The 21,537-nt window shown below is 39.1% G+C and overlaps 2 protein-coding genes across 4 annotated transcripts in view; one reads left to right on the forward strand and one right to left on the reverse strand.

The window, feature by feature from the left end:
- Positions 1 to 33: 33 nt before the first annotated feature.
- GPRC5B (G protein-coupled receptor class C group 5 member B) lies at positions 34 to 17,248 on the forward strand. 3 transcript variants are annotated; one of them, XM_052772407.1, is made up of 4 exons: positions 34 to 275; positions 6,390 to 7,403; positions 12,114 to 12,226; positions 13,622 to 17,248. In XM_052772407.1, exons 2-4 carry the CDS (start codon positions 6,398 to 6,400, stop codon positions 13,664 to 13,666), a joined length of 1,164 nt encoding a protein of 387 aa, XP_052628367.1. In that variant the 5' UTR covers positions 34 to 275; positions 6,390 to 6,397; the 3' UTR covers positions 13,667 to 17,248. The 3 variants fall into 3 exon arrangements, with proteins under 3 accessions (XP_052628367.1, XP_052628368.1, XP_052628369.1); XM_052772408.1 differs by lacking the exon at positions 34 to 275 and adding an exon at positions 1,138 to 1,242; XM_052772409.1 differs by lacking the exon at positions 34 to 275 and adding an exon at positions 2,140 to 2,499.
- Positions 7,280 to 21,537, reverse strand: part of IQCK (IQ motif containing K) — a 55,616-nt gene continuing 41,358 nt past the window's right edge. Inside the window, exon 9 of the mRNA XM_052772413.1 lies at positions 7,280 to 8,595. Coding sequence (XP_052628373.1) covers positions 8,570 to 8,595 — 26 coding nt within the window. The 3' untranslated portion in view covers positions 7,280 to 8,569. The remainder of the gene's footprint in view (positions 8,596 to 21,537) is intronic.

Genomic DNA, 21,537 nt, shown 5'->3' on the forward strand with positions numbered 1-21,537 from the left:
CGGTGGGAGGGGGCTGGCCGCGGGGCCGTAGCGCGGCGGGGCGGCGGGCGCAGAGCGCGGCGGGCAGGGCAGAGCACCGCACCGCACCGCACCGCTCCGCTCCGCACGGCGCGCACCGAGGCTCGGGCGCTCCATGAGCCGCCGCCGCCGCGGGGGGGCTCGGCGCTGCGCTCGCTCCCCGCCGCGGAGCCGCCGCGCCGCCGGTGCCGGGATGTGACTTGCGGCGGGCTGGCGGACAGAGCTGCCCCGCCGCCCTCGGCCGCAGCAGCCAGCGGGTGAGTGAGGGAGGGAGGGAGGGGGGGAGCGGCCCCGGGGCATCGCTGCGGGCGGCGGGGGGTGGGGGGCGGCACAATGGAGCCGCTCGCCCGGCTCTGCTCCGTGCGCTGCGCGCAGAATTAGCCCGGTGGCCGCGAGCAGACAACAGGCTGCATGTAGGAGTCCGGGGGGGGGATTAGACGGGATGTAGGGCAGGACGGGGCGGGGGCGGGGGGCTGGAGCAGGGGGCTGCGCACGGCGGCGGGGAGCGGGGAAGAAGCCTGGCGAGGAGGGGAGAGGAGTTCAGAGACAGGATGGGGAAGGAGAGCGGGGACAGGCGGGGGAGGGAGAGACTGGGAAAAGAAACCGAAGAGAGACGTGAGCGAAGGGACAAAAGAGCGGCGGCTGGCGCGGGATAGACATCCTACGGGAGGAGGAGGAGGTTGCAGGCGGATTAAGGGGAGACCGGAGAGGAGGCAGCTGCGTACCGGCCTGCAAGGAGGGGGCTGCTTGGCTTCGCACTCGTACGCGGGGTAGTTGCAGCAAAGCCGGGCACCTTTGCGCTGCTCTCCGGCTCGCTCCTGGGCGGGAGCTCAAGGGCAGCGGTAATGGGATCCGGGCCGAGGGGGAAGAGCCTTTCGTTGCCCCCCGCCGCTGTTCTCTGGTCCCGGGGCCGGCGGGAGGTGGGAGCCCCAGCCCGGGTGGTGGGTGCGCAGCGCCGGGTGCAGTGCAGACAGCAGACGGGCTGCGCAGCATTAGCAGTTTTCCCTGTAGTTAATAAAAAGCCCTGTGTCTGTATTACCTCTCCCCGAAGCCAGATAGAGGTAGGATTTAGCACTTATGTGAACCCTTTGTTTACACTTGACCTAATGTTTATCCCAGGGCTAACAGGATTTCCTGCGTGCTGAACCTAAACACCTAGGTTGGTTATCATCACTATAGTACTGAGTATCTCTTTGTCAGTGATACGCTTGCTACTTACCACCAGTGAGTATCGGTGTTGAGGTGTTCTCTCGCTGCATCAGAAGAAATCAGGTGAAGGAAACCCATCTGTCATGAGGCTGTGACATGAATAGAAACAGTCTGAGAATTAGCAAAGAAAAGAAAAACACCGATTGCTATCAGTAGTATAACGAACATCAGGCGTTATAGTCGGAAGTATCTAGGCACAGGCGATATACAGAATCTGACCGAAGGGAATTGTGAGCACCTAGAACATTAGAAAGATCGTTTCTTATTATATTCAGCATTGCAAAGTATTTCTAAATGAAAGCAGTACTTTTTCTACGTGTCCTTTTTGGAGTGGGGTCTTGCTTTCTGTAACCATGCGGCTGTATATAGCATGATGTGTATAATTCTAATGCAGGGGATTTCTAAATCACTGCTGTATTTTTGCATACAAAGCACAATTGCACTATTAATTATTCTGGAAATACATCTCTTCAGTAGTCTGATCTCGGCTGGGCTGTTGCTGCTCTGTTATCAGTCCTGAAGCTCATTCTTCAGATGTGATCAAAAGGAGCTGGCAGAGATCCCGTGCTGTGATTAATTCCTCACTCACTAGCATCTCTCCACAACACTTCGTGGTGGGGGTGGTTTTCTTTCGGAAATTGTACGGTGAACCAGTCTTCTGCCTATGTGTGGCAGAGCAGGTTACTATTTGTGCTACTATTGCTTTTATTTACTAGATTGTTTTTCTTCTCTGTGATTGGATGTATCTTCCTGTATCCATTGATTAACATTAGGACTCTAAAAAGGGGAACAGATAATACATCTAACCATGAATAGCCTAACCTTAAATCTTTGCATCGTTACAGATTTGTTATTCTTTATATATATTTTCTAGCAGCATACGACAGTATCTTTTTGAGCAGATAAGAGATATTTGCAATCTTTGGTCAGAAGACTTTAGCTATCGAGAGCCTCATTGATTTTTAACCGTAACAACTTTTTGATGACAACTGTGAGATTTTCTGTTTCTGCTTAGTTGCTTGTAATAGTACTTCGTACCCGCTGGGGCAGCTTTGTGTCTGCAATTTCTGTAGTCATTCTACACCAGTTAATGTAGGGGAGTTCACTCTGTTGAAAACAGTGGAGTTATTACTGTTGTCATTGAGAGCAGATTTTGGAGCAAAAACTGAGGACTGGATTTGGAAGCTGTCCTGCTAATTGTATGCTGCTTTTGCCTGAAATGTGTAAGGCTTATTGATTCATTTTAAGTGCTCGTGATTGCTCTGGGTTCAGGTATGTTGGCTTAATAGTTTTAATGAAATACAATTTTGGTGGGGGATCTGGGGGAAAAAAAAATCCTCAGGTTTATTTCCCTCTGTATGAACAGTTCCATTCAGCTATGTGGGGGATGTATCGGTGCCACTTACTATATCTGTGCTGGAAAGTTTCTGTGACATTTCTGTATTACTATTGCTGTAGCTCTCTGGTAATAGAAGTGAAGTGCCAGTCAAGTAAGAGCGCTGTCGCTACTACCATGAGGTTGCATAACTTTGCTAAGAGCTAATGTAGACATAAAGAGGTAAAAATACTGTTCCTTTACAGTTACTGATTTAGATAACTACTGGCGATAACATGCAGACAGCAGATTTTAACTACAAAATTTCAAGAGACACAGGACTGCCATTCTACCCACGCAGCACAGGCTTGAGGAAGACACTATTTTAATAAAAACCCCATACTTCTCTTTTCCAAAACGACTTTTCTGGCAAAAAGACTTTGTAGTTTTCCCTTAAATTTACTGAATCTGTGGTTTCAGCTAAAGTTGTGATATTCCCTTGCCAAACTTGTATGTTGTAATGTAGTGTTTTCCCTTGGCTATACATACAGCTGTCTGAGTTCAGTGCTGAGTACCAGTGCTAGAAAGAGGATTTTGGCTGGTATCGTCACAGGGACTTGATTATTAACGTTGCCAGTTTTTACCTAGTCAGGCAGAAACACATAGTAAACAGGTTGCAAACATGGCTATATTGATAGCAGTGGCGGGGAAAAGATTCCTCCTTTGGAGATTTTGAGCCCTGCTTGCAAGCTTTGGTGTGGACAGGATCTAGTGTTTAGTGAGACTTATTGACATTTGGTAGGAATATGATTCACACCAAGAATACCTCTCAGCAGTCCTAGAGATTTCTTGATCAATACTATAGCTGTCTAGGAGCTTTCTAAGAGAACCACTGTTTATCTCCATCAGCTCTCACAAAGGTAATTTCATAAATGGAAGTAACTTGGGAAAACTCCTCTTGAGTTGAACATCTCTGCATTTCTGAATATATGTTTTGTCTGAATTCTCAATGTATTTTGTCACAGCTTAATTCCCCCCTTCCCAGAAGAAACTACTTCTTCGTGGAGGGGGAAATACTCAAAATTCATTAACCCTCCCTTCCCCCTTCCCAAACACTTCCAAATAGGAAGAGGAAACAAATGATGGGCTGACAATATGACTGCTTACCCATGCAGCACAATCTCCATGGAAACAGACTGTCCTAGAATAGCTCAATCACATGAGGGTTACATGACATGAATAAAGTAACCAGAAAACTGGAAAATATCTTAGAACTGGAGATACTTGCACTGAATTCATTACCCCCCAGGTCTTTGGAGAGTAGCTAATAAACAAAGCTAGTATTGAAACCAATTTAGTACATGCATATCATAATTTGTAAGTGATAGGATAGTGGAAAATTAACATGATCCTCACTTAAGGGCTGTTTATTGTTGCCAGTTTGGGTGGCATTAGAATGAATTTTGAATCATTTTCCACATGACCTCCTGCTTCTTGAAACTGGTACCAGTAGTTTGCAGCATTGCCTTAGTATATCCTAGTGGATTTCCTCCCTTTGTGTCAGCAGGCACTGATCATTTCACACTTCTTGGGACATTTTGGATATTCTAAAGAGGAAATGCACTAGTTGAAGTAGGAACTGCCTGTGCATAGAAGTAATTGCAAAACTACCGTCACAATGTTTCCTTCTAGTTAATTATGTACTCTTAGGGCAAGGAGATTTATTGAGTGTAACTGTATTCAATACAAAAATGAATATATTTCACTGATGATTAGTTTTCTGTCTGTAAAGTCAGTGTTTTTAATGAGTGTTGCGACAGTTGTTGAGAAACCTGTTGTACAAATCAGATATAAACAAGTAAATATTCTACTAATTCAGCATAAATTAAATTACAGCCAGGTAGGAAAAAAAATCATTAGTCATTAGCTGCAGGTCATTGCATCATTAGAACATTGTAGCCCTTTCAACAGTGCAAGGATACTGTCATTTCTATGGGCAGGGAAAGATCATCGATCACCCTTTTCCTGTTTGTCCAATTCCAGATCACATTATTTATCACAGCTTCCACTTCTAAGATGAAGTTTTGTAATAAGCTTTTTTGTCTGTCGTATGAATAAAGACTGTAAAGTCATTACGCATTTATATTAGCACATTTGCTGTCTTGGTGCCCCTAATAGGAAGCAGCATAATTTCCATCATCTGTCTCCTGGCAGAGGCCAAAAATGGGATTGGTCCTTATGCAGTGAAAGGGGAATGAACATTAGTTTGAAGATTGAGATCCTCAAGATTTAGCTTTGGTGATTACAGGACTGTAATGCACAGGAAGAAAACCCATAGTTCTCAGCTGTAAGAGACTCTGTACAGTTTCAGACAGTCTATATAAATAGTTTTTGTATTGGTTATGACTGATCGTGTTCAACACAACAACATTGCACCGTTACTTTAAACCATTTTCAACTCTCATTAAAGTTTTCGATGTTTTCATTAAATGCATTTCTGATTTCTGAAATATCTTTAGATGGGTAATCCTTTAGGGCTGTTTGTCTAACTTACAAAAGAGCTACCAATAGTTTCTCTGCTTCTCGCTTTGTATCTTAAACATGTCACGTGAGCTATATGACTAACATTATTGCCTGTTTATATGGTGCTTTTCTTCTGTATGGTCATACCGTACAAATGGAATTCTTACTCTGAACATTTTCACCTAGGCGTGTTGCTCACATCAATGAACATAATCCTGCTGGAACCTGCAGCACTAACTGTGCAAGTGAAGGTTAACAGCATCAGGTTTCATATCTGCTACATGTAATGGTTTCTTCAGACTGCTCTTACAGGGCAGCTATTGCTGGGGTAGATTGTTCATTTAAAGGTTACATTTTTAACTATCTCCTTTGCCCTGCTTTGCTTAATAAAAGCAAATGCCTTAAACGTATCTCTTTTAAAAACACCTAACCTGTGTTTCCTCCTAAAACTAAACTGGGATTCATCCAGGCTTTTGGTCCCGATAGTCAGGTGGGCTGTGTTGTGTGTTCCTAGAGAGTTGACCATTGTTCACTCTCTCGATCAGGGAAAGTGATGCTCTGTTTTTTGTTGTTTGTTTCCTTTGAATGGCTTTAGACTTGCTAAGAAGCACAATAAGTCATTCATTTTTGATTAGTTGATTGATGACACTGCATGTGTGCACCATTGTCACAGAATATGGGATTTCTCTAGCCAATCATTCCCATTTGCAAATGTTATCTAATACCTGGGCTTTGGAAGAGGATGAAAGGAGTGAATATTATAACTGCCTGTTGACCGACCATAAAAACGAGATTTTCATTTAAAAAAAAAAAAAAGCACAATGTTTATTTTCCTGGGACTGCTTTACCCTTAAAAAAAAAAAAAAAAAGTGGTTTTGACTTTGCCTTTATTCCAGTAAAAGGAGCAAGGCTGTGAAAGAGTCTAATTCTGATACAATTTACACTTGCATCAGGCCCAGTGCAATTTACACATACTTTAAGCACCTCAATTTGAACAAAAAAGTACTGTAGATAATGTATTATTTTGCAACAGGATGCATAATTTCTTCTGGTTGCGTTTTAGGATATTTGCAAGGGCAGTGTTTGGAAATGTTGTTTTCAATCTGTGCAAACACAGAAATGAGTCAGTTTGCATTCTGAGTACAACAGGCAAAAGCAGCTTTCTGGGAGGGCGGCAAAGGGGACTAGGGGTAGGCTATGCCAGCTGCAAATCCCGTGCAAAAAAACAGTAAACATGGGCTATTGAAAAAAGCTGTGCTTCCAATTGCTGTGAAATCCTCCAAAGTGAACTATAGCTAAACAAACAAATATTTTGTTGTCTCAGACAGAAAAATGAAAACCTACCCAGCCATTGGTTTCTTCCTCCTCTTCGTGATCAGCTATGGGTCTTCTGAAAACTCAAGTACGTCTAGAGGGTGCGGACTGGATCTCCTCCCTCAGTACGTTTACCTGTGCGACCTGGATGCCATTTGGGGAATAGTTGTGGAGGCAGTTGCGGGGGCAGGTGTGCTGACCACGTTACTGCTGATGCTGATTTTGCTGGTGAGGCTGCCCTTCATCAAGGACAAAGAGAAGAAGAGCCCCCTGGGAATGCACTTCCTCTTTCTTTTTGGGACTCTCGGACTGTTTGGGCTGACGTTTGCTTTCATCATACAAGAAGATGAAATGGTGTGCTCTACCCGAAGATTTCTGTGGGGAGTTATCTTTGCTTTGTGCTTCTCGTGCTTGCTAGCTCAAGCCTGGAGACTTCGTAGACTAGTTCGACATGGGAAGAGTCCATCTGGCTGGCATCTAGCTGGTGTGGCAATCTGCCTGATGCTCGTTCAGGTCATTATTGCAACCGAGTGGTTAATACTGACAATTGTCAGAGATAACAAGTTGGCCTGCAGCTACGAACCAATGGATTTTGCTATGGCTTTGATTTATGTTATGTTCCTGATGGTAGTTACCATGGGATTTTCTCTTTTCACTCTCTGTGGAAAGTTTAAGAAATGGAAGAAAAATGGAGTATGCCTCATTATAACACTTTTTTTTTCCATTCTGATTTGGGTAGCCTGGATGACTATGTACCTCTTTGGTAATGCTGAGCTAAAGAGAAGAGACAAATGGAGTGATCCCACTCTTGCTATTGCACTGGTGTCCAGTGGTTGGGTGTTTGTTATTTTTCATGCCATCCCAGAGGTCCACTGTACCATCCTTCCATCACAGCAGGATAACACTCCCAATTATTTTGATACTTCACAGCCAAGGATGCGTGAAACTGCTTTTGAGGAAGATATACAGCTTCCTCGGAGCTACATGGAAAACAAAGCCTTTTCAATGGATGAACATAATGCAGGTAAGAATTTACTATAGAGGACTATATTTTCCTGTAGTAGCCAAGCAAATCATCTGTGTGAGACATTTTTCAGGTGTTCAAAACAAGGGTTATTACAAATGCCATATTTTGCACACTACATATTGTTCCCTTTTACAATTTTCACTAAGGTATCACCTAGTGGGAGGAAAAAAAGTGGAAAAAAATGCAATACAGAATATACATGTGTTTTGTTAAAATGATTCTTCTGCATGGGGTTTTTTCATTGAAAAATTGAACAATTTCAAATGCAAAGCCAACACTGAAAGCCAAAAAAATTCACTGTGGAAAAAATACCCTCTGTTTTAAAATAGTTTAAATGACATTTTTTGTCACTATCAGTTAACAACATTTAATATGAAGTATTTTCAAAAAATCAAGAAAAAATCAAGTAAGTGCTCTATGTTACAAAACGCTCAGCCTCTTGCGCAACAAAATTATTACTATTAATTATATTTCCATTAAAATGGGGTTTAGTGCCACTTTGTGACACTGTGAGGGAAAAAATGCGAAGTGGCATATAGACAAGTTCAAAGACAGTCTTTGTTCTGAAGGCTTGAACATCTGAACAGACTATGCATACATAGAGGTTTTAAGGTCATTGTTGTGTTCCTTGTTATAGCTGTTTGGTGACGTAGAACAATGTGTGATGACACATCATTAAAATTTGCAGTGAAATGTTTTTGAATGATTACTGAAGAGGCCAGCAAACAGCTGGTTGCTTAAGAGATCCAAACCATTGCTGAACATTTAACACATATGAGAAAATACACAGGGATGCTTATGCAACCAGTGCTGGGAAGCACAACCTGATGGTGTTCTGTAGTGCAGGTTGCAGACTGGTGCTGTCCCACAGTTGGATAAAGGATTTCGTTACTAGTCACACTGCTTTTTATTCTCTCTAATTGAGAAGAGGACTTTGGAATCCCAGCCAATAGTTGCCACGTTGCTTTGGCAGCCCCCAAAAGAAGGCTTGGGTCACGTTGTCCAGGCACTTCATGTTCCTATTCATCTTTATGTATCTTTGATTTCCTCTGGGTTTGATGTTTCCTCTGGATACAGACCAGACATGGAGGAAAACAGCACTCTCGTTTGGCGCAATGTCAGGTCAGGAAGGCATTTTTCCTCTAAGTGTTTTAGCAGGAACTTTAAAGGTCTCCTTCTAGTATGGAAGCTTTGAACAGAAAGGAGTTAAGTTCTATGAGTATATACCAAAGGCAGTGGCAAAACAAACAAAAAATTGCATGGATAAAAGAAGTTTGTTTATTACTAATGTTCCAGAGCAGCAGAGGCAGCTTCACCATGGATGGTAAAGGCTCTTTTTTTTTTTTTTTTTTTTTTTTTTTTTTTTACTGTCCTCCATCCCCCATTAAATTAATTTCATAGTAAGGTAACTGCTGTGGCTTCAGTGGAGCTATTTCTGACTAAGGCAGATCTAAGAACAAAATTGGATCTTTCACTCTGTATTATTCCCATTCATGCATGCATTTTAAAAAAGAACTGGAAGCTCCTTTTTGATCTAATCATTCAGTGCTTAAGTTTTTTACTGAAATGGATAGACGTATGATAGCTACAAAATCATTATAGTATCTGTTGTAGTGCAATTTATGGTCTGTTTTAATCTGAGTCTTACACAGTACAATACAAAATAGATTTCCTTATCTGATGCCCTTATTAATATTTACCATAAAAAAATGCATGTCATTCCTATTCCTATGGCATGCGGGAGAAGGATACATACATTTTTAATACATCAAAACGGATTCATTATTCCTTTGCAGCGGTTCTTTAAGTACAGACTTATGACAACAGCATTTGGAGACAAAACTTACTGGTACGGTAGAAACTTAAAGTAAATACAGGTAATAATATTCAACTCGCATATTATGGCTGCTGAAGTTTTAATTTAAGTCAGATCACTGTATTGATGGTAGTCAGTGGCTAAGCACCTGGAATCTATTAGCAATTGGCTCTCTGTAGGTATGTAGAGAATGTTCTTTTCTTTTATTCATTTAATTAACCTCAGTTCAAGAATTCTTCATTAAGAGTTTAGAAATTAAAGGAGGGATACTTTCTTCAATTATACTTAAGAATGATGTTCAAGAATATAAGATCTACTAGTTGTAAAATTTTGGAAGACATGATAACCAGAAAACACCTCTTAGTTCCCTGACTGTAATATTTGTTTTAGTAAGTAGTTAGCTTTAAATAGAAAACATGCTTGGATAAACATATTTTCCATTAATTCTTGTTATTTCCATTGATACTTGGATAAAGTAATTTAGTAATTTTGCTCTTTTTTCTTTCTTTTTTTTTTTTTTTTTAAGATTTTAAGCAGCATTTTAAGAATCTGAACAACCTTTAAACTATAGGTTCAAACAAGCGTACGTTCTCCTGGTGTATCTCTTTCTTAGCAAAATGTACCTCCAAGTTACACATAACAACAAGAGCTGTTCTATTCCAGAAATATCATTCAGCATTAATAAAGCAAAACTAGTTTAAAGTCAGTTATTTAAACATCATTTAAGCAACATACTAATCTGGGATTTTAATATTCATATGATAAGTTGAAATATCTACTTAAGAGTTATTTTCATATCTTTGTCTTGTAAAAATGTTACTAAAGTATTTAGAAACCCTGGAAAAAGGCAACTTGAATGAGTTCTCAGCACTTTCTGGAAGTGCAGCGTACACTAGTAGGGCAACTTCTGTAAGGCAGAGAATTTGCCTTATACATGAAAAATCTGGATGTGAAATGTAGAATGCTACAGCTGTCAAGAAACGCAAGCCTAAGCAGCTCTGGTACTCACTGAGTTTCATTTAATAACTTTTAGTACTACAAGTTGACTTCAGAGCCAATGCCTAAAAACAAAGTTAGGAAAATTTAAAATATGTGTTAAAGGAGACTTTGACACTACATTTGCTCAAATCTTCTTGGCACTATTTGTTTTTTACCTATACATACTCTACACAAGTAGATGTATTTAATAGTAATGGAAAAAGTACAAGGAAAAAGGGTAAAACTGCTATGAGAAAAAAGTTCCAAAATGAGTATTTTGTCCACAAGCTTCATCTCTGATTCTCACGTTAAAAGAATTTTAGACTTACTGCAATAATAGGGAATGAAAATTTAGCAATATGATATCGAATTTACTAGCTCTTTAAGATAACTTTGAAATGACCATGGAAATTTTGTGTAAATATTTTGTGTAAATGTGTAAATATTTTAATGATAGTATGCATTATAAAGAGTTTTTTTTCTTTATGTGTACTAGCAAATACCAGTGCAATCATTTGTGTTTAACACAGTAAGAAGCCAAACTACAAAGAAAGAATACTACTGACCCTGAGACGGTTAAATACAAAATAAAAAATACATAATTCTGGTTTAGGCATTTTCATCTTTTGTTCTCCCAGTGTTCTGCAAAAATACCTAATTTTAAAATACAGAGCAAGTAAGAGTCTGTGTGTATCTCAAGTCAACAATTGAGCATTTGCAGGGCTGGATTTCTAAATTTCTGTGTTAAATCAATACTGTTCTTCATTTCTGAGCACAACTCCCAAAGAGAGGAGTAGCAGTGGATAGAGAACAGCATATGGCAGTAGGATCCATTTAAATCTTGTTCCACACAGCGCAACTATATTAAATCCTGGCTTCATTAAAGTCTATGCTGAAATTCTTGTAAACTTCATCTCATTCACGATTTCAGACAGAGTATAGAATTGTAATTTGAATTAAATCTAAGGGAAATTCTTGCCCCAGGTGCCTGAACTAGGCATGTTTCTATTTACCAGCTCACAGATGAGTATTGCCCATTGTAACCACACAAGTCGCATGGATAAATAAGCTCTGTTCCCTGGCCACATCTGAATTCAGTGAAGCCGTTATTTACCCCCAAAGTAAAAAGAGAGTTTGTATGTGCCAGTCCCCAAACTGGTTTAGAGAGAAAGAAGCATATCCCTAACTATGCATATCTCTCATTCAGAATATGCATCTTAAATCCAAACTTGTGCTAAAATTAATGGAGAGACTGATGTATTTCTGGTATAAACATTCAGACGGACAATCAGTATCTTCTCTTTTGCTTCAGTCATTTGCCATGTTTAAGCTATTTGAAAGCAGTATTTACTTCATATTTCTAGTTTCTCAGAGTAAATATAATCTGAAACATCTGGAAAATCCTTATATGCTAGTCATGCTGAAGTAATGCTCGGGGGGGTTGTGAGCATGCTTACTGGCTCGAGCAATGTTTTGGATCCCTGTCCTCTGAATTTGATAGAAAGCAAAATGTAATATCATTTTACTTAACCCCACAGTATCCAGACCAATACAGTAAGCACTTTGTAAAATACATTGGGCAAGATACATGAAAGGTTTGGTGATTGAAGACATTTAGCTCCTATTGAAATGAGACTAAGCAAACTTCAAAAATTTGGTTGCAATAATTTTTTTCCCATTCCACAGCAAACAGTTAATTTTATGTAAAACTGATTCTTGTGAGATCCATCCCCAACAATATAAGAAAAACTGCTGTTCAAAAGCAATGTGAAAACTGGTATGGCAGCATGAAAGTTAAAATCAATGGCAAAGTTCCCAATAACTAAACTGGAAGCAAGATACTTTTATGATTTCAAAGGAGATGCACAGCATTAATTGTGTTCCTAAGAATGATCTCTCTTTTCTAAACACAGCACTAAGAACGGCAGGATTTCGAAACGGCAGTTTGGGAAGCCGACCTAGTGCTCCTTTTAGAAGCAATGTTTATCAGCCAACTGAGATGGCAGTTGTGCTAAATGGTGGGACTGTAAGTATCAAAATGTGATGATTTAAGAAATCTTTGATATGCACTGATATATACAACCACTACTAATTGAAAAACCTGCTTTTAGCTTATTCACTGCAGGGGGAAAGCTATAAATGAAAATTCGGGCAGCAAAGTATGCATGTAATGCTTCCCTTCCCTCTAGAAAAGATGTAATTACAAAGTATTTTTGCATTTCTTTACTTGGCCGTTCACATTTTGCAGTGTAGCTTGAGTGAACAGAGTTCTTTAGTGAGACTACATATTCAATGGCCCTTTCAAATTAAATTTGTGTTAAGGTATTTAACATAACTATTACGTGACACAATTTCTGACTTGATTTTTTTTCAAGATGCTGTGAGTCACACAAACGTTTACGGGCCAGTACATTAAGTAATCATTGTTGCAGATAGTGGTGGTCTCTCACATATCTTCCATTTTCTTGTAAAATGTATGTAATTCTTTGTAAGTAAGTTACAGATGCGTACGTCTCTGGGAAGGGGATTCATAAAAGAGGAATATAGAATATTTTAATGTTAATAGCATTGATTTTTTCTTTCTTGGACAATAGTTTGGCATGCCATTCTTTGATAGACCTGTTTTTCTGCAGCCTGGTTGTTGTAAGAATGGCTTAGTGATCTGATGCCAAATAGACTTTCTAAATGTTTTTCTCTTGATGTGTAATTTGTACTTGAAGACATATCATATAGCAGGCATACTGTTGAAAAAGAAGAATTTTCATCCCCATATTTTTCATGCATACCTACATGCTTCTTAAAAATCTACCCATGAGCCAGTTTATCCTCATGTGAGTTGGGTTTTCTTTATTTTGAATCATGAGCTGATTCCATAACTCAACCTCTGCATTTAAAACCAAGTAATGTGAACTGATTGCAGGTGTCTTTTTGTTTTTAAATAAGTAAAGTTTTGGTTGATTTTAGTGAACAAGAGGGACCTGTGTGTGTAAGACAGGGGGAAACATACCAACTTGAATAAAAAGAAAAGGCTTGTGCTTTGCAGTCAGTAATGAATAGCATCCTTCTGATGCTTGGATTCATCTATGCCTATGTTTTCTGATACCAGAATATGCAGCTTAGGGAAAAGGCAGTTCAAGGATGAGAAACTGGAGAATTTGTTTGGGTTTTTTTTTTGTTTGTTTTGAGGTGGATACAAAGCTTAATGGAGAACATCAGATAGTAAAATGAGAGGTTAATGTGTATATATAGTCATGGTTTTTACAGAGAGGTAAATGTACTGTATGGGTGGAAGATGAGTTTCTTTGTATCACTTTTCTCTGGAACTACTGTCTGGAAAGCTGTCATGTACGTGTAGCATGATAACACTGATTTTTGAACAGACTAGATCTCTCAGTTATGGGTTTATTATCCTTATTTCCAGATACCAACTGCTCCGCCAAGTTACACTGGACGACACCTCTGGTGAAAGGCTGTAGGCTGTAGAGAATAAGAACCCTTGTTGCAGATGTTGTTCCCTGGCAGTGTGTCTTTGAGGGAGGAATCCGTAACAGTACCAGAACAAAGCAACAAAACATCCAGGAGCTTTTGAAATCCTACAGAGGATTTTGTCTAAATGTGAACACCACTGAACTGATAAGATAACTGCAAAAGCAAAATTGTAAAATTGAAACTGAACCTAATTTAAAATAGAAGTAGGCACACCTTAAATTGGAAGAGGGGGATATTGTATTCTGAAATGTAAGATACTCTCTTGTCTGTAACTAGTGTGTGAGGCAAGCCTGTTTTTGTTGGTTGCCAGTTGCTTGCAAAATACCCTCCTCTCACCTAAACTTAATCAATGTTGCCACAAGAGATTGCCACTACAGTGTGAAAACATGCAGGATTTCTTTCCATTTTGCTCCTTTTCCCTTCATTTCAAATGTCATGAGAAGTACATTGTTTGCTTCATTATCTAGCTGTACTGTACAGTCACATAGCATCATGTGTAGTCAAGCATTGTCACTCTGTGGCAACTAAATTACCATTACACTGTAGGCTGATACTCTTCTCTTTAAAGAGCTGGTGTAGGAGATGCAGTTCTGGAGGGATGAAAGGTCTATGCATGTTTCATGCGAGTTCTAGAGCTTCTTGAGGCAGAGAGAACAAGCGCAGGTCCAGCACAGGCAGCTCTCCTCGGCCGTGTGGGATCGATTCCCCATTGTTCCAGCCTCAACCCCAGGTGCAAGCAAAGAGCCACGCGCTCTCATGTCTACTACAGACAAAGCCACTACGTGAAACTTTGGAGGGATATACTTTTGCAAAGACTTAGCTGGGGAGAGAACATGACTCGAGTTTGCCAGGAGGAGTTCGTTGTGATGGTGGATTAAAGGCAACCCACTGTAATGCCAGAGCCAGCCTGTTCTGTTGGGCTGATCTTGTCAAGCAGGAAAGCGGTGGCAGCTGAGAAGTACTGACCACCTTTCAGGAGAAACTCAGCAGCGGATAGGGTCAAGACCTCCCTTTCTAATCCCTGTTCATATGAGTAGTCCCCTTGACTGCAGTTGTTTGTGCATTTAAATGTGGTTGTGCATTTTAGTGCCTAGCTAGTAGAATCTCCGTGCTGGAGGTGGTTTGTTGTTGTTTTTGTTTTTTTAAGGTAGTTTCTTCCCTAGTCCTCCCTCTCCCCTCCACTTTTTTGAGTTGATATAAGGCAGACTTTCTCAAAGCTTTTTATCTTTGTTTTCTCCAGGTTATTTAAAAGGTTCCCATTGCCCATTGTTTGTGCCATGGTTTTTCATTACGTTTAAGCAATCATTCCTTTATTTAACATTTAACACATATTGGACATTGAAAACATCATTGTATCCTCACTGTTTGGCCAATGTTAATCTTAGCTTTCCTCGATACTAAAAGCTAATTGTTTTTACTTGAGGGCATAGGAAACGTATAACAATTAAACTTTGCATATGCTGTAATAAAAATATATATTTTCAAACTAAAAAAAATATAATGTACAAATAACTGAATAGCTTAGTAGCTTCACAGAGAGAAGTTACTTGCTGTATACTGCAAAAGAAAGACAAGCTTTTTATTTTTCAAGAGTCTTCCTGATTCTTCATGTACCTCCATTTCTACTGAATTAGGAACCTAGTCCTGCAGACTTGTACTCCCACGAGTAGTCCCTTCGACACCAGTAGGTCTACATACAGGTACAGAGGCTGCAAGACCAGTCCCTAAGTGTTGCACACAGATATATATGTATATATAAATGGAAAAAATATATATTGCCATTCTTGCCATGATCATCTTATGGGGTTTTATTTCAAAGCCCTTCTCTTCCAGAAGCAATGTTTTTCTGTCATGCATGAGTAAAGGAGTATGTTAGCTCCCCCCTGCCCTTCCCTCCTTGAGGCAAAGGAAGCATGTGCTTGTTTTAGGGATTGCTTATTTTATTTTGTAAGTAACTAGATGGCCTTAGTAACCACGTAGGGTAGGGGTGGATATTGCATGCTATTCAGTAACTTGGAAATACATTTCGCTTGTTTTAAGCAAAGCTTTGATCAAATAAGTATTTAAGATAGCGATAGTTACCCAGAAGATGCATCATTTGGAACAGTAAAAAACCTATTACCATCATTTACCTGCAGAATTTTGCTTTTAAAAGCCAATTAAAAAAAAAAACCTCATAAAACTCTTATTTTAAAAACATATAAGATGACCATGGCATAAATGGTAGGACAGCTTTCTTTTTAAAAGTTTATCATGCTACAACCAAGATTTATGAATTATAACACACATTTTACAGACCTTGGACAAAATCTGTACAAGATATAGTTATCTTAAGAAACGGTTTTTTCTTTTTCTAGATGTGACTGAATTGATAAATAGAGTTCCCAATCCTGCTCCTGACGAAGTTGTTTGGAATTTGAGGCCTTTTGCAAAGATATGGCCAGATCCTACAAACTGCTACTCACGTGACTAGTCTCATTGGGTTAGTCATGTGGACTATTCACAAAATGAAAAATTAGCAGGATTGGGTTTAATTTGTGGTGGTGAAGGTGTGGTAATAGATTAGGAGGGTCTTTATTTTCCAACTTTATACAATTAGTAATAAGCAACTTTTTTTTTTTAAGTTACTAGTCTGTGATGTAAAATGCCCTAAATAAAACTGTAATTGAAGAAAGGCACCTTTATGTTAACTTATATTTTTGTTACAGTAAACAAATGGTTTACTTTTGCCTTTTATGAAAGTTATCTAGAATGTAGAGCATCTGTGAACAACATAATAAGTAAGCAAGCACAAGCCTTTCGCAGTTCAGTTAATTATAATTAGCTTTTACACTATAAAAGCTACTATGTTGTCCCTTGATGGTTATGTGCTCATGGTGTTTCCATACAGAAAAATGAAATTGTAAAGCATCTGAAAAAACTATTACCAAAACAAGATTTATAATAACTGGCTTTTGATCAATGGCTGGAAAAAAGTTCAAAGCCATACTTTACAGATCCTGCTTTCAGATGAGTTGAGGGTGTTTGACACTTGCCAGAAAATATGTAGCATCTTCAGAAGAACACTCTCAATACATAGAGTTGTTTCTATAAACAAGGTACGTGAAATACTATAGAACTAGATGTTTCTGTTTTTAGTCTAAACACAGGCATCTTGGTTGGCTTTGTTTGAGCTTGATGCCTTAGGTCAAACCAAAGGCCATGCAAAAGGGAGCATTGTAGCTTTTATAATAAAACAATTGGACTATTCTACCAACTTACAGGATTACAAAGCAGGTGCTTTTTATTAATTGATGAGAGCTAAAGCTCATTTTTGATAGATAATATATATTTATTAAATGTATTAATGTGTGTTTTATAACGTACCCTTTTTTCCGCTGATTGTTGCATACTGGTATCTTATTAAGTACATCTTTAAAGGATTTTCAAGACAATCAATGTGTACCACGATGACTGTACATAAGTATACAAAACTACAGAGGTTGTAAAGCATGGGCAAATGTTTTATTTTCAAAATGCTGTTCTTAACGAGAATAAAGGCTTTACTATTTACTTACAATGTTTGTGTTAACTTGGTGTTAAAATCCACCTAAAATTTTTTCCATTACAGTAAACTAATGGTGCTACAGACAGCATTGTCCTGCGGTGATACCATGGGTGCAATTTTGCAATATAAGTTAAACTAAAGGAAACCAGCTCCTAGAAGTTAGGGCCACATTCCTTCACCTTTGGCCACATTCCCACATTTACCCTTAGCTCTGGCACCTATCAAATCCACAGTGAGCCAGTCAAGGAGCTGAGCAGGCAAACTCTTAACAGTACAAGTGGTATCTTTTTTTCCAGTTGGCTCAGCAGTTTCCTGTACTGGCTCAATTGCTAGTGCTTGTGAAAAGGAGGGGATAGGATCATACAGCTGGGGTTGAAGAATGCAGGTTGATAATTTTTTCTTCAAATGGTTTGATTTTCCTGATCTGATGCAACAGCCAGCGTCACCAACCAGGAAAAAAACACAGGGTGGATACTGGTGTAACAGTGAAGACAAAGTCTGCGTAAGTGATGGAAGAAATCTACATTGAACCACAGCAAGAGTTAGAGGGTATCTGTGTTTTATCATGCTTTCATTCAAAACAAGTAGACCTTTGTTTGACTTGTATGGAGTTAGTAGTAGAACTGCAAGTATCTTCTCTAATTGTGAAATTATAAAGGCCTAAATAAGACTCTGCTTGACAAGACTGAGTTAAAAAAATAACAAGGACTCCTTAGCAGGGGGCCCAATCTGATTTTTATTCTGCTTGCACCTTATGTAAGTAAGTACGCATACACAAGATTGCTGAAAATGCTATCACTATGATCTTAATTTTTTTACACTTTCTAAGCACATGTGCTAAATGATAACAAAAGGGCCTTTGAATTTTTCCGCTGCAGAAATGCAGAGCAACCCTAGCTCTCATTGCCTTCAGTTGGAATTGCAGAGGCAGAGTGTTTCTGAAAATTAGACCATTATGAACAGAGCCTGGATTCGTGTAAATTGTCACAGCTCTGCAGAAGTCAGTGAAGCTACTCCAGTTTATAGTAAATGAAGATTTTTCCCTTAGTTTTACCACTTGCCTACATGTGAGTGTAACCCCATTTATTTCATCGAGAGTTTTGTCCCTATCAGAAAAGCTTGCAAGTGAGCATTCAGGAACACAAAATAAACATAGACTCAAAATTTTTGGCTAAATGGGCACAATTCCGTCTGTTTTAACAGAATTGTGCTCACTTACACTAGGACTGAATTTCATCTTGGCATGCTGGGTCCTTACATAATCTCCCTTTGATTTACAACACCTCACATATAAAACTGTAATGCTAAGAGTGTTTCTAAATCAGTACCACAAAGTTTAGTGCATGAGCTCTGTGTTTTGTGATACTGGTGAGAAAACTAAAATCGAGATGTTGAATGTTTTTGTGTATGTTTTTCCGAGTCTTCTGATTTGCTTCCCGCTGCAACCATACAAAATAAAACATTAAATACTTAACTTTCCAGAACATCCACAGAAACAAAAAAGTAAACATCCATACTTCCACAGCAAATCCTCTGTTGTTCAATAAATAAAAAATAAAAATCCCCCACCCAACCCAAAAGACCTATTTCTTCTATGCATGGCATTTTTTTTGTTTTGATACAGCTTCAGCACTCAGATACTTGTACACAGTTCTCAGTGCCATCTGTGGGAGTTGTGCATGTGTAGCTGAGGGCAGAGTTGTTTGCTAGTAAGAAGTTATTGGATTGTTAAAAAAAATGAAAGCAGCTCTTTGAGCTTTTTGCTTTGAAGAATTTTCAATTAATAGTCAGTGATGAAGTCATACAGTTCACCTAGTATATAAATATATTTTTGTCATTTAGGACAACAAGCAAGGTCAATAAAGAATAGTTTTTCTGTGTCTCAGTGGAAAGAAGAATGTTATCCATGTGATTGCAAAGGGTCTGCCAAATGGGAAAAATCAGTCAGACAAAGAGCACAGGGTTGCTTGCTGGAGTAAACAATTCTAAATGAACAAAAGCTCTACATAAAAGTACAATGTCCCACCCCCTAGTGAAAGCTGTTTTCAAAGCTCTGTATTCTTTCAGAGTGCTGTAATACAGATTAACCTAATGTTTTTCTTCTGCTGATACAACAGTCTGGTTCCTCAGTCTACTTCTGTGATTTTAGCTGTCATATTCTGTTAATATTTTAATATTTTACAAACTGTCTTTTAAGTTACAAAGATAAAAATCTGGTTTTCTACTCCCTACACTTCAGAAGATGCATCTGTACTGTACACCTTTCACATCAATATTAAGTTTGTTGGGAGATTTCTATATAAAAGTTAGCTAGAGGCAAAGGTGGCCAAATATGCCCCCAAAATCCCTTTTTGGACATACAGTTTCAGGAGAGCTTAGTTACCCTTCCAAGGCATGCAGCTGAAAACCAGCAAACAAAATACTCTTGGTACATACCCAGAATACGAGGCTGCAACAGGCCCATGTGCTAATTTAAGGTGCTCAATGTGCTACCAACCTGCAAGACATCAGCTCATAGAAAACATACAGGAAAAGTGATGATGAGGAACACAGACAATACCTTAGAAATCCAAAATATGACTGCAGTGGCAGGATACACCCTATGTTCTACAATGGTCAAGGCAATATGTGCTCAGTGTCTTGCTGGCACAAGACTCTTCTGGATTTTAGGGCTTTTGTTTGTACAGCTGGTAAGGAAAAAAATCAGTGGATTAAATATCCCATGTAACTATGAATGCCCCATATACAAAATACTAACTATTGTGTTGAATTTTGTCTAATATTCCTTGATGTGATGAGGCTGGCCTTTGCAAATATTTCATAAAAATTGCAACAAGTTCAAAACCACCAGGGCTCACACGCACTGTTTCACATTAAAATGAGCAGGTGTTCTAGGTAACTGCTAGCAGTGCTTTTAGTCAGGAGCGGCCATGTCTCATCATAACCTGTGTTACTTAAGCATAACAATTTCAAATCACATCACACTAACCAGGAAGCACAGGTTGTCAGCATGAATCTGGATTTCAGGCAGTTATTTAAATAGTTTTTGACATATACTTGCTTCCTATGCAGATAGAAAAGTAAGATGTCCTCAGGATTCAGATAAGCTGGAAAGATAGGGAAAGAAGCTGCCTGGCTAAGTCTTTTCACTAGAAATTTCCATTGGAAAAATGTGTTTTTCAGGCTGTGACACCTCAAACTGAACTAACTAGCTTAAAATACTTTGAAATGCCTAAGGAAGATGTTTAGTTTGTATATTAGCATAGCTCCCATGAAGTTTAGAACAACTTATACTAGCTGATAATCAGCCCATTTCTTTCAGACAACAACACGTATCTAAAAGCAATGAATAGTGTAAATGTCAATATGAGCAACTAGCTTACAACCATGCCATTCATGGCATGCTGAATTTTAACCATTTCAGTCTTAGGAGCCCTACCATTCATTCAACAGAGCAAGAGAAAGACCCATTTCTATTTTCAGTTTCGTTAAAAAAAATAATAATAAAAGTTGAACTTTAACAGCACAGTTCCCATTTTATCCCTCTATGTCCCAAGTCACTGTGTGCAGTTACGCTGGCAGATTCCTACCGTTGCAGAGCTGTGATTCTACTGCAATGGAGACCATCTCTTTTTCTTTACAGAGATTTCCTGCATGCTGGGGAAAGGCGTATGGACATAACTGGGCAGAACAAACTGCCCGAGGATGCCAGTTACGCAGTGGCAATTGCAACTGTGCCCTGCTGCCAGTCTCAGGGCAGTGCCAAGAAAACCATTCTCACAGGAGGCTGGATTCAGCTCCCATAAAAATGACAAACACCTTAACTCCCAAGATGTTTATGTAACAGAATGTGTGAAAATTACCTACAGAGAATGCATAATCACTAATTTAAGGAGGTGCAACGTAAGATTTAAATAAAAGTAACACAATCATGATCATTGGCAGCATGATCACAGTGTTTCATACAGTTTTAAAACCAGCTCCTGTTTTAAGCCCTGAGACAGAGAGCAACTGAGGCCCTTAAGTGCTATGACAGTGTTAAGTTAAAAAAAAAAAAAAAATCTCACATCTCACTTACTTACTTCCAATATTACGGTTTCTATCTATATAGGTTATATAGTTTCTACTGTTAGGACAGTTGAATTTGTTAGCACTATGTTTCAGTCTCATTACTCTTATTTTTTAATACAGAGTGAACCTGAATAAACTATGCTTTAGTCACATGCGTGTTCTAAATCATAGGACACTATAACCATCACTACAATAATAAGCACTAGTGGAGACTGTCATTAATTTCCTTG

This window comes from Harpia harpyja, chromosome 21 (assembly GCF_026419915.1).
Source record: "Harpia harpyja isolate bHarHar1 chromosome 21, bHarHar1 primary haplotype, whole genome shotgun sequence".
Taxonomy (NCBI): domain Eukaryota; kingdom Metazoa; phylum Chordata; class Aves; order Accipitriformes; family Accipitridae; genus Harpia; species Harpia harpyja.